Consider the following 12,405-nt stretch of genomic DNA (forward strand, 5'->3'; position numbering starts at 1 on the left):
AGAGCGTCTGCTAAAATGACTAAAATGTAAATGTAAAAATGTAAAAGGCACATATCGATCCCGGTCAGGTTATGCCCAGAGTGGCCTCACTAAATCAGACTTCTCCAGGTGGCTTTGGAGATTACAGGCTGACAATGTGAGGGCTGGAGGCTTGCTCCCCATCAACACCTTCTTCAGGAATAGCCTGGCCTGGACAGTAGACTCTGGATAGGAGGGATGGTGACTCTGTGTGTATGGATATACTGTACCTGTCTGTCTGTCTGCCTGTCTGTCTGTGTGCATGGATGTGCTAATGTAATATTTCAAAACTGGTTTTACCTCACCTCTTTTAGTCAGTCTTTTTGTGAAGGAGACCTCTGAGTATGTAACTTTTCTTGATATCCGTAGCAGTTACCCCGCTTCCTTTCATTGTCACTCCTTTGATTGCAATGTAGAAAAGCAATATAATGCTGTGACAATTACACTGAATAACATACAATCGCGAATCACACTGTGGATATTTTACCCGCCTCGCCACACGTCAATTACAGCTGAGCCATCCGGCGGGAGTGATGGGTGACCCGCCGCACACAAATCCACTTCCTGTGGCTGAGGCCCCAGCCGGTAGCCTGAGGAAGGGTAATTATACAGAGCAGGGTGAATAGAGAGTGATTATGGAAGTGTCTATCACAGACCAGGAGGAAAGGCCTGGAGAACTGACGAAAAATAGCATGCAGCTCTAAACTGGACTAAAGCATGAAGTGGCCACCACTCTAGTCCCCCAGGCCTGCTGGGCCAGACAGAGAAGGTGAAGTGATAGACTTGTCCCTCTTGTAAGAGAAGAGTCATTACAATGTCAATACAGTGTCATTACAGTCATGTGTCATTGCACAGTGATATTGCCAATGTTTCAGCACATATTTGAATGGATATGGTTAATTATTTTGCTCCAAAAAAATCTAAGTAGCGATATGTCACACTTGATTAACATAAAAAGATCATCTGTGGTGTAAAAATAGCATGCAGCTCTAAACAACAATTATAGTTTCTGAGGTGGAAGTTGGGAGAGTTATATTTGGGAGTTGTGGTGAGGGAGGCCCCGCTCTCTCCTTTCCCAGATGTTTAGTTCATTTCATTCCGATCTCCTCTGCATTATTGTAGCCATCTGCTGCAGCCTGTCAACTATGCCTCTGCCTATCCCTGTTCTCTCCTCTCCGCACAGGCTACACAAACGCCTCACACCGCGTGGCTGCTGCCTCTCTAACCTGGTGGTCCCTGCACGCACCACCCACGTGGAGTTCCAGGTCTCAGGCAGCCTCTGGAACTGCCGTTCTGCTGCCAACAAGGCAGAATTCATCTCAGCCTATGCTACCCTCCAGTCCCTCGACTTCTTGGTGCTGACGGAAACATGGATTACCACTGAAAACACTGCTACTCCTACTGCTCTCTCCTCGTCTGACCATGTGTTCTCGCATACGCAAGAGCATCTGGTCAGCGGGGTGGTGGCACAGGAATCCTCATTTCTCCCAAGTGGACATTCTCAATTTTTCCCCTGACCCATCTGTATATCTCCTCATTTGAATTCCATGCTGTCACAGTCACTAGCCCATTTAAGCTTAATATCCTTGTCATCTATCGCCCTCCAGGTTCCCTTGGAGAGTTCATCAATGAGCTTGACGCCTTGATAAGTTCCTTTCCTGAGGATGGCTCACCCCTCACAGTTCTGGGGGATTTCAACCTCCCTACGTCTACATTTGACTCATTTCTCTCTGCCTCCTTCTTTCCACTCCTCTCCTCTTTTGACCTCACCCTCTCACCGTCCCCCCCTACTCACAAGGCAGGCAATACGCTTGACCTCATCTTTACTAGATGCTGTTGTTCTACTAATCTCACTGCAACTCCCCTCCATGTCTCCGACCACTACTTTGTATCCTTTTCTCTCTCCCTCTCCTCCAACACTACTCACTCTGCCCCTACACAGATGGTAATGCGCCGTCGCAACCTTCGCTCTCTCTCTCCCGCTACTCTCTCCTCTTCCATCCTATCATCTCTTCCCTCTGCTCAATCCTTCTCCCTCCAATCTCCTGATTCTGCCTCCTCAACCCTACTCTCCTCCCTTTCTGCATCCTTTGACTCTCTATGTCCCCTATCCTCCCGGCCGGCTCGGTCCTCCCCTCCAGCTCCGTGGCTTGATGACTCATTGCGAGCTCACAGAACAGAGCTCCGGGCAGCTGAGCGGAAATGGAAGAAAACTAGACTCCCTGCGGACCTGGCATCTTTTCACTCCCTCCTCTCTACATTTTCTTCATCTGTTTCTGCTGCTAAGGCCACTTTCTACCACTCTAAATTCCAAGCATCTGCCTCTAACCCTAGGAAGCTCTTTGCCACATTCTCCTCCCTGCTGAATCCTCCCCCCCCCCCCTCCTCCTCCCTCTCTGTGGATGACTTCGTCAACCATTTTGAAAAGAAGGCTGACGACATCCGATCCTCGTTTGTTAAGTCAAATGACACTGCTGGTCCTGCTCACACTGCCCTACCCTATGCTTTGACTTCTTTCTCCCCTCTCTCTCCAGATAAAATCTTGCGACTTGTGACGGCAGGCCACCCAACAACCTGCCCGCTTGACCCTATCCCCTCCTCTCTTCTCCAGACCATCTCCGGTGACCTTCTCCCTTACCTCACCTCGCTGATCAACTCATCCTTGACCGCTGGCTATGTCCCTTCCGTCTTCAAGAGAGAGAGAGTTGCACCCCTTCTCAAAAAACCAACACTCGATCCCTCTGATGTCAACAACTACAGACCAGTATCCCTTCTTTCTTTTCTCTCCAAAACTATTGAGCGTGCCGTCTTTAGCCAACTCTCTTGCTATCTCTCTCAGAATGACCTTCTTGATCCAAACCAGTCAGGTTTCAAAACTGGTCATTCAACTGAGACTGCTCTTCTCTGTGTCACGGAGGCTCTCCGCACTGCTAAAGCTAACTCTCTCTCCTCTGCTCTTGTCCTTCTAGACCTGCCTGCTGCCTTTGATACTGTGAACCATCAGATCCTCCTCTCCACCCTCTCCGAGCTGGGCATCTCCGGCGCGGCTCACTCTTGGATTGCGTCCTACCTGACCGGTCGCTCCTACCAAGTGGCGTGGCGAGAAGCTGTCTCCGCACCACGTGCTCTCACCACTGGTGTCCCCCAGGGCTCAGTTCTAGGCCCTCTCCTATTCTCGCTATACACCAAGTCACTTGGCTCTGTCATATCCTCACATGGCCTCTCCTATCATTGCTACGCTGACGACACACAACTAATCTTCTCCTTTCCCCCTTCTGATAACCAGGTGGCGAATCGCATCTCTGCATGTCTGGCAGACATATCAGTATGGATGACGGATCACCACCTCAAGCTGAACCTTGGCAAGACGGAGCTGCTCTTCCTCCCGGGGAAGGACTGCCTGTTCCATGATCTCGCCATCACGGTTGACAACTCCGTTGTGTCCTCCTCCCAGAGTGCGAAGAGCCTTGGCGTGACCCTGGACAACACCCTGTCATTCTCCGCTAACATCAAGGCGGTGACCCGATCCTGTAGGTTCATGCTCCACAACGTTCGGAGAGTACGACCCTGCCTTATACAGGAAGCGGCACAGGTCCTAATCCAGGCACTTGTCATCTCCCGTCTGGATTACTGCAACTCGCTGTTGGCTGGGCTCCCTGCCTGTGCCATTAAACCCCTACAACTCATCCAGAATGCCGCAGCCCGTCTGGTGTTCAACCTTCCCAAGTTCTCTCACGTCACCCCGCTCCTCCGCACACTCCACTGGCTCCCAGTTGAAGCTCGCATCTGCTACAAGACCATGGTGCTTGCCTACAGAGCTGTGAGGGGAACGGCACCTCCATATTTTTAAAAAAACGAAACATTAAAAAAGATTTAAATAAAAATATATAAAAAAACATGGTAAAGTTGTTATCCCACTGGCTATAAGGTGAATGCACCTATTTGTAAGTCGCTCTGGATAAGAGCGTCTGCTAAATGACGTAAATGTAAATGAGTAAGTCAGTATAATTGGCAGTGGAAAGTCACCTAAATAAAGCACAGATGGGCGGGAGTTTGAGAAACATAGAACTACAGTATTTGTTCCTTTAGATTCTTAATGCATTATGCTTATGTAACACCTGCATCAATAGGATAAGACATAGCTCTCCTGGCTCCTACACTGCCCCATACGAGTGCTGTAGCTTCACTCAGGTCTGTAATGACTCACATTCACACTTAGAAAGGCTGTAAATTATGCAGAATTGCCTCAGAGTCTTTTGTAATCAAGCTCCCAGTAAGAGCAGATAATGGTGGAACCTGAAGGATTTTCATCACATGTACTACGTAATTGCCTTATTCGAACCCTGTAGATTTTATAATTAATTTTAAGGGGGAAAAGCTTGAACTCTCCTTGTTTCACTGACAGTGGGAGAGGAACCTTCCAGAATCTTAATTTGTTTCCTGTCATATTCCCGTACAATTGCAGAAGCCTGGGTCTGGGGATGCACTGAGGCTTATCCTGTTGAACAGCAGTTTATCATGCTGATAGAGCTGTGTTGAGTTGTATTCGCATCCCCAGGTTCCTTTCCTGAGCTTTCACTCTTTCTCTTTGTCCAACAGCAGGCAAGGTAGGTAGGCAGATAAATTGTAAAAACGCCAACAAGAAAATGCACATACATAAATTCACATTTCCATGCTCAGTGGATCACCGATAAGAGAGACAAGAGCTGTAACAGGATATTCTGGCTTAGAGGACATTTTTATTTTCACATTTCACTTCTTGCCTACTGCAGGTGTTAGAAGTCTCATTAAATGCTGAAACTGTTTGTAATTAGAACACACAGTGGCAAGAAGCATAGCAGGAGCCATGCTCTTTGAGTTGAACCTGTGAATAAGGGCGTAGGAGCCGGGGGGGACATGCCCCCCCCACCCCAATGTTAGAAGCAGGTAAAATGGTCCCTTTACCCCAATAAAATACAAATAAAAAAAACGATTTAAAACCCATGAAGTGAGGAATTTTTGTATAGAGGTCAATGAGAGTGTCGAATTTGTTCAACAAAAAATGTAATTGCTAATTCTCTACGTGAGGCTTATTTGATTGAATAGAAGTTTTGTAATGATTAGGTTGTTACAAATGCACTGATATAAGTGGACACACGTGACATTTTGACAAAATGACTTTATATCGGAGTTGTGCCTGTTATCATAGAGATACAGTAGATAGAGGCTCATCATGGATATAACCCGTTTTAGCAAGGCGATTGCCACTGAGGGCTTCCACCATTTTAAAGTGGTCAACTGGGTGGGGATTCCTATGAGTTGGGAACAATCAGCCAATGGAGAAGAATAACATTTACTACATTAAATGGAGATAGCCTCAATAGCGCTGCCCATGCTGTCACAGATGCTATAATGGGAGAAAAAGCATTGTGCACCTCCACCATCATTACTCACCGCACCAGGTAAAGTAATTGTTGGCAACAATAAAGTACGTTTAAGTAAAAAGCATATGAATATGAATAAACTTTGGTATGTTAGAACGAACATGAGCAACTATTAGCATTCTCCTGGCTATGAGCTAATTAGCTTTACATTTACAGTTTAGTCATTTTTAGCTTTGTCAGGTTTATTCTAACTAGCTAGCGCTGGGTAGTTCTGACTGTGTGGAAAAACTGATAGTGAATGTTTTGAAGCCAAGAATACTTGCTAGCAACATAATTACTTGCACAATCACTGTCTCACTCTTCATCATAGGGTCAGCAAGTTAGCAATGGATGTGCTACCAGTCAAGAAGAGAAGAAAAAGATGACATAAGAGTTTTTTTCAAAAGTGCAAAGGACTGTAAGTAAGGTTCTTGGCAGCTGCCCGCACACCACCCTTGGCAAACTAGTTGGCAAATTTGAGTGCTTTCAGCTTACAGTGTAGATGTCTTTAACTTCATCAGAGTGATTATGGGTCATGAAGGTGTGTTCCATGTGTTAAGACCTTGTCTGGTGCTATCATGATCATGGCAGGAACAGAGACTAGGTGGGAACCGGATTACAGAGATTTCCTGCCCAAACCCACTCCCGTTTCCCAGGAAAAATAACTGTGAGAAACTGGTCAATTCTAAATAAGTATGTATATGAATAGCGTGACGTGAAATGGAACTGTTAAATTATATGCAAGGTCTAAATCTGGCTTCTCTATGGCCTTTTCTGCTCTGCTATCTACATCAACACTCAGTGTGTGTCTATGAGTGTGTGCTCTGTTGTAATAACCTATCTTATTTACTTGTTGTTTATGCATATTGTTTATGCTGAAACTGTACACATGACTTTGAAATGCAGTTAGTAAGCCTAAAATTGGCTCCCACTTTTGAGTTAATGGCAGGGGCGGTTCTATAATTTTTTTGTTGGCGTGGCCAATGGGGGACCAAGAACCAGTTGGTGTGACCATGGGAAATCAGCTAATTGTATCACAAATAGCATTGAAAATTGGCTTGAACTACGATTCATTGTATTGAATAACTGTTTTAATTGTTCATTTGAAGGGTAGGCCTACCTACTGTGTAGCAGAGCTTCACTAAAAGTAATGCCACCGAGGCAGAATGCAAAATCTGCACGTGCAGAATAAAATGTAGCTTATAGGCGGTTCGACAAGTGGACTAATCCGACATGCAGGCCTACACCCCCAACTTGCAAGGCAAGTGCAGACAGGGCGCTTTGGGGGGGGGGGGAGGGATTTAGCAGCAAAACATCCTAGAACGATGCAGTCTTACCTCAAGCCGATGCAAGCACTGGATGAAATTGTAGCAGAAATGGCTGCGAGCGATGGGTTCTCCTACCATGCCATTGCAAACAGCATTGTGCTACACACAATATCTACCTTATCTGCCAGACTGTTCCACAGTGTGCTGCAGTCCAATTTCATCTTGAGCTCTTTCCCAAACTCTTCCTTCACATAGCCTACCCTTGTAGCTTGTCATCACTGACCCCTGACTTGCGAAAGTGACGTGAAATCTTCCTCACTTTCTCCACTGTGCTTTGCAGCTCTCCTCTTAGCTTGGGTGTCAGTTTCTTTATGCTCCCCATCTTCTTCAGCATCAACACCAAGTTTGTGTAGTCAGAAGGCTCACATTTCATTTAATTTATGCTATGGTTATATTTGGATACAATGTAGGCTAGTCTATGTGTTTTGACCAACATTTTATTTAGTGAAAAGCCTGATTTATTTATATTTATTACATTATCATAACATTTCTATGAATAGCATATGCCTATGTTAACAAAGAGCGCCCAGATGTACCCTTAATTTGTTTTATGAAGTGTTTTGTTCATTTGAACCTGTTCTATTTTTGCCTCGGTGATTCAGGCAGTTTCAAACCACAACAACATAAATAAAACATTTAAAACAAGACCTTGAGAGATGACCAATGACTATAGATTTTTAGGCTCACGAATGATAACGAATGCAATAAGAAAATGTTAGATTTTATTCTCGGGATGGACCATTTGTAAAATACCAGGAAAATATTAAACCCAAACAGAGGCCACAATCCAACAGGTAAGATAGTGAGAAGTGCCTCTCCAAGCTCATGGCTTGAATCAACAGACTGATGATCTGTCATATGTGAATCAATCTGAATGATCATATATGATATCTGATGAAATGATAGCAGCTAAAGTCTAGAGGGTGTATTGTATGAGTTAACTTAATGCAGGAGAGAGGCAGTCATAATTATATTTTATTTTTGATAATTGTGTAGAGTGGAGATTGATTCAATTCAATGTGCCTCCTTTAAAAAAAAACATATGTGTAAGCAGAAGTAGTAACAACCTGACAGGGGAAGTGGGAACAATACTAGGACATTAATCAGTAGCAGAGAAAGAGTACAACATGTTTGTTTAATTTAATATATCCACATTTACAGTCACACTGGTATTCAGTACAGTATTTCATGGCCATGGCACTAAGACTGATTTGCGGGCCCCGGTAGCATAATGTAACGTTATCCCTTTTCCCAATTAAACAAACTCAATCATATTATTTCTTAACAGGCACATTTCAGCCTACTTGTTATGCTATTCAGGACCTTTCATAACTTCAAGATGGCGGCGTCCATACGGGTGTGCTGTGCCCTCCGAATTACGCTGGGAGGTGAATATATTTCCTAAATTACAAATTTCTCTGTCACACAGATGTCTTACCACTAGAATATGTAATCGGGTTGCATACTACACGAACTGTGTAGTCTATTGGAATTATTTATATTTTGATGGACAAAGGCTGCACGCTATGCTATGGCTAATACTAGCTAGCTATAGCTTGTCATCCTCAGCTTGTCATTTAGCCAGACAGACAGCTAGCTATATAAACAAACCATTCCATCATAATGGATCCTTATCGATACCTTTGCATCCGTATTTCGTTTGGATCGCTTTCTGATGAATGCCTAGCCCTGTTCCATCGCGTGACGACAACGACTAGTTGCCTAGGCCAGGGGTATTCAACCGGGGGTCATGGCCCCCAATTGGTCCGCGGAGGTACTGCACGGGGGTTCGCCGAAATGTAAATATATAAAAAAGTGGAAAAAATATTTAGTTGATTTCAATGATTTTATGAATATAGCTAGCAACTACAGAATAAACTAATGTTGAATTACATACCTACACTAGAAAATAAAATATATTCTAATGATGTCAACTTTATTTCTCAACTAATATTGAGCAAATTACAGAGTTTCTATTGCCTTTGGTATTACACTCACTGGAATATCTGACTGGCTTTGAAAAAGCACCCACGAATAGGCTACCAGTGTGGCAAGTGCCGCTAGCTACCGTTAAGCTTTCTTGACTTGGACATAAATGTTTGCCAACACATGGCTAACCTTTTTTTAAGCAGCTAAACAGCTGCTCTTAGCGAAAATGTGTTTGGAGTTACCTTTCTAGCTAATAGGTAATGTAAGAGTTTACACTTCTTCTAATTATAATGTGGGCAGGTCAAAATTAATTTTAAAAAGCTGATTGCTTCTCCTTGACATTATAATTTCCCTGATGATAAGACAAGACGTGATTTTATTTTTGTTGCTAACGTATGATGGGGGTCGATGGTTTGCCTGGGAGGGGGTGCTGAGGAGTATTTCTGTCTGTAATAAACTCATTCGGATTGGCGGGGCCTGGCTCCCCAGTGGCTGGGCCTATGCCCACCCATGGCTGCACTCCTGCCCAGTCATATGAAATCCATAGAATAGGCCCTGATGAATTTATTTCAATTGACTGATTTTCTTCTATGAACTGTAACTCAGTAAAGTCTTTGAAATTGTTGCATGTTGCATTTATATTTTTGTTCACTTGTTTATTTGAACCAAATCTTCAGTCTCGTCTGGGATATACACTCACTGGACAGTTTATTAGGTACCCATCTAGTACTGGGTCGTACCCCCCTTTACCTCCAGAAAAGCCTGAATTCTTCGGGGCATTCTACAAGATGTCGGAAACGTTCCACAGGGATATTTGTCCATGCTGACGTGAACTGCCTGTTCCATCTTATCCCAAAGATGCTGTATTGCGTTGAGGTCTGGGGACTGCGCAGGCCACTCAAGTAAACTGAACTCGCTGTCATGTTCCAGGCAATGTTTTTCCACTCCTCAATTGTCCAGTGTTGGTTATCGTGTACCCACTGGAGCCGCTTCTTCTTGTTTTTAGCTGAAAGGAGTGGAACCCGGTCTGGTCGTCTGCTGCAATAGTGACAAGGGTCGATAAGTTGTGCTTTCTGAGATTCCGTTCTGCACACAACTGTTATACTGTTATGTCTGTTTGTGGCCCGCCTGTTAGCTTGCACAAGTCTTGCCATTCTCCTTTTTTGTTCGTTGCACCATTCTCGGTAAACCCTAGACACTGTCGTGCGTGAAAAGCCCAGTGGGGTGGACGTTTCTGAGATACTGGATCTGTCGCACCTGGCACCGACGATCATACCATGCTCAAAGTCACTTATTTTGCCCATTCTAACATTCAATCGAACAGTAACTGAATGCCTATCCGCCTGCTTTATATAGTAAGCCATGGCCACATGTCTCACTGTCTGTAGGAGTGATCCATTTTCCTGAATAGGGTGGTGTGCCTAATAAACTGGCTGGTGAGTGTATTTCATCACACAGACAAACAGCCATAGTGGAGGACGTTTACATAGTGCATAAAATATTACCACCAGAGGAGCTTACTTCTCTGTGCTCTGGAGAGATCGCAGGTAGTTGGTCGAAGGCTCTGGAGGTCCTTGCAATATTCTGTCTGTAGCACCTGTAGTGAGATGGATAGAGGTACTGAATACACTTCAAAGAGAGCGAGCAAGAGAGTTAATGTTTTACGTTGTGGATTATTGAGGACTATAAGGGTGCCTTCCAATCAGACAAATGGATGCCAGTGTTTCACTTATATGCATTTAGCAGCGGCGCACCGCCATTGGAGGGGGGGATCATTTTCAGGATGGTATAAGGTTTTCGGTGTATACTTAAACGTCTAAAAACAGAGAAAGTACAGTGGGGAAAAAAAGTATTTAGTCAGCCACCAATTGTGCAAGTTCTCCCACTTAAAAAGATTAGAGAGGCCTGTAATTTTCATCATAGGTACACGTCAACTATGACAGAAAAATTGAGAAAGAAAAATCCAGAAAATCACATTGTAGGATTTTTTATGAATTTATTTGCAAATTATGGTGAAAAATAAGTATTTGGTCACCTACAAACAAGCAAGATTTCTGGCTCTCACAGACCTGTAACTTATTCTTTAAGAGGCTCCTCTATCCTCCACTCGTTACCTGTATTAATGGCACCTGTTTGAACTTGTTATCAGTATAAAAGACACCTGTCCACAACCTCAAACAGTCACACTCCAAACTCCACTATGGCCAAGACCAAAGAGCTGTCAAAGGACACCAGAAATTGTAGACCTGCACCAGGCTGGGAAGACTGAATCTGCAATAGGTAAGCAGCTTGGTTTGAAGAAATCAACTATGGGAGCAATTATTAGGAAATGGAAGACATACAAGACCACTGATAATCTCCCTCGATCTGGGGCTCCACGCAAGATCTCACCCCGTGGGGTCAAAATGATCACAAGAACGGTGAGCAAAAATCCCAGAACCACACGGGGGGACCTAGTGAATGACCTGCAGAGAGATGGGACCAAAGTAACAAAGCCTACCATCAGTAACACACTACGCCGCCAGGGACTCAAATCCTGCAGTGCCAGACGTGTCCCCCTGCTTAAGCCAGTAGATGTCCAGGCCTGTCTGAAGTTTGCTAAAGTGCATTTGGATGAAGAAGAGGATTGGGAGAATGTCATATGGTCAGATGAAACCAAAATAGAACTTTTTGGTAAAAACTCAACTCGTCGTGTTTGGAGGACAAAGAATGCTGAGTTGCATCCAAAGAACACCATACCTACTGTGAAGCATGGGGGTGGAAACGTCATGCTTTGGGGCTGTTTTTCTGCAAAGGGACCAGGACGACTGATCCGTGTAATGGAAAGAATGAATGGGGCCATGTATCGTGAGATTTTGAGTGAAAACCTCCTTCCATCAGCAAGGGCATTGAAGATGAAACGTGGCTGGGTCTTTCAGCATGACAATGATCCCAAACACACCGCCGGCAACGAAGGAGTGGCTTCGTAAGAAGCATTTCAAGGTCCTGGATTGCCTAGCCAGTCTCCAGATCTCAACCCCATAGAAAATCTTTGGAGGGAGTTGAAAGTCCGTGTTGCCCAGCGACAGCCCCAAAACATCACTGCTCTAGAGGAGATCTGCATGGAGGAATGGGCCAAAATACCAGCAACAGTGTGTGAAAACCTTGTGAAGACTTACAGAAAACGTTTGACCTGTGTCATTGCCAACAAAGGGTATATAACAAAGTATTGAGAAACTTTTGTTATTGACCAAATACTTATTTTCCACCATAATTTGCAAATAAATTCATTAAAAATCCTACAATGTGATTTTCTGGATTTTGTTTTCTCATTTTGTCTGTCATAGTTGACGTGTACCTATGATGAAAATTACAGGCCTCTCTCATGTTTTTAAGTGGGAGAACTTGCACAATTGGTGGCTGACTAAATACTTTTTTGCCCGACTGTATGTCTATATATAATGGAGCAATATATTTTTAAATAAGATCATCTTTGAGAACTATCACCAAAATAAAAACTAGACAGGGAGAATCAAAAATTCCAAAAGTATCATGGCATAGATGTGGTAAAGTGTTCAATAGAATGCAGGCCGTGGGGATAGACGGACGCCGGATTGGCGCACATTCAACAAATCTAATCTAACAAATTGGATATTCGTCAAATCCATCATGATTCATTTATTGTAACAGGCCCATAATGTGGATACTAAAGTTGGATTTTGATATACAGTTTAAGTCAGAAGTTTACA

At 44.0% G+C, this 12,405-nt stretch overlaps 2 protein-coding genes across 2 annotated transcripts in view; both read left to right on the top strand.

Moving 5' to 3' along the window:
- LOC311134805 (sodium/calcium exchanger 1-like) overlaps nt 1-12,405 on the top strand; it is a gene marked incomplete at both ends in the record, with an annotated part of 795,938 nt that overhangs the window by 436,030 nt on the left and 347,503 nt on the right. The gene's annotated exons all lie outside the window — the stretch shown is intronic.
- Nucleotides 8,058-12,405, top strand: part of LOC311134850 (small ribosomal subunit protein uS5m-like) — a gene marked incomplete at its 5' end in the record, with an annotated part of 30,317 nt that continues 25,969 nt past the window's right edge. Inside the window, one exon of the mRNA XM_084168627.1 lies at nt 8,058-8,136. Within this exon, the coding sequence (XP_084024753.1) occupies nt 8,058-8,136 (79 nt within the window). The remainder of the gene's footprint in view (nt 8,137-12,405) is intronic.

The sequence above is a fragment of the Coregonus lavaretus genome (assembly GCF_964263955.1).
Source record: "Coregonus lavaretus genome assembly, chromosome: 1".
NCBI classification, from domain to species: Eukaryota; Metazoa; Chordata; class Actinopteri; order Salmoniformes; family Salmonidae; genus Coregonus; species Coregonus lavaretus.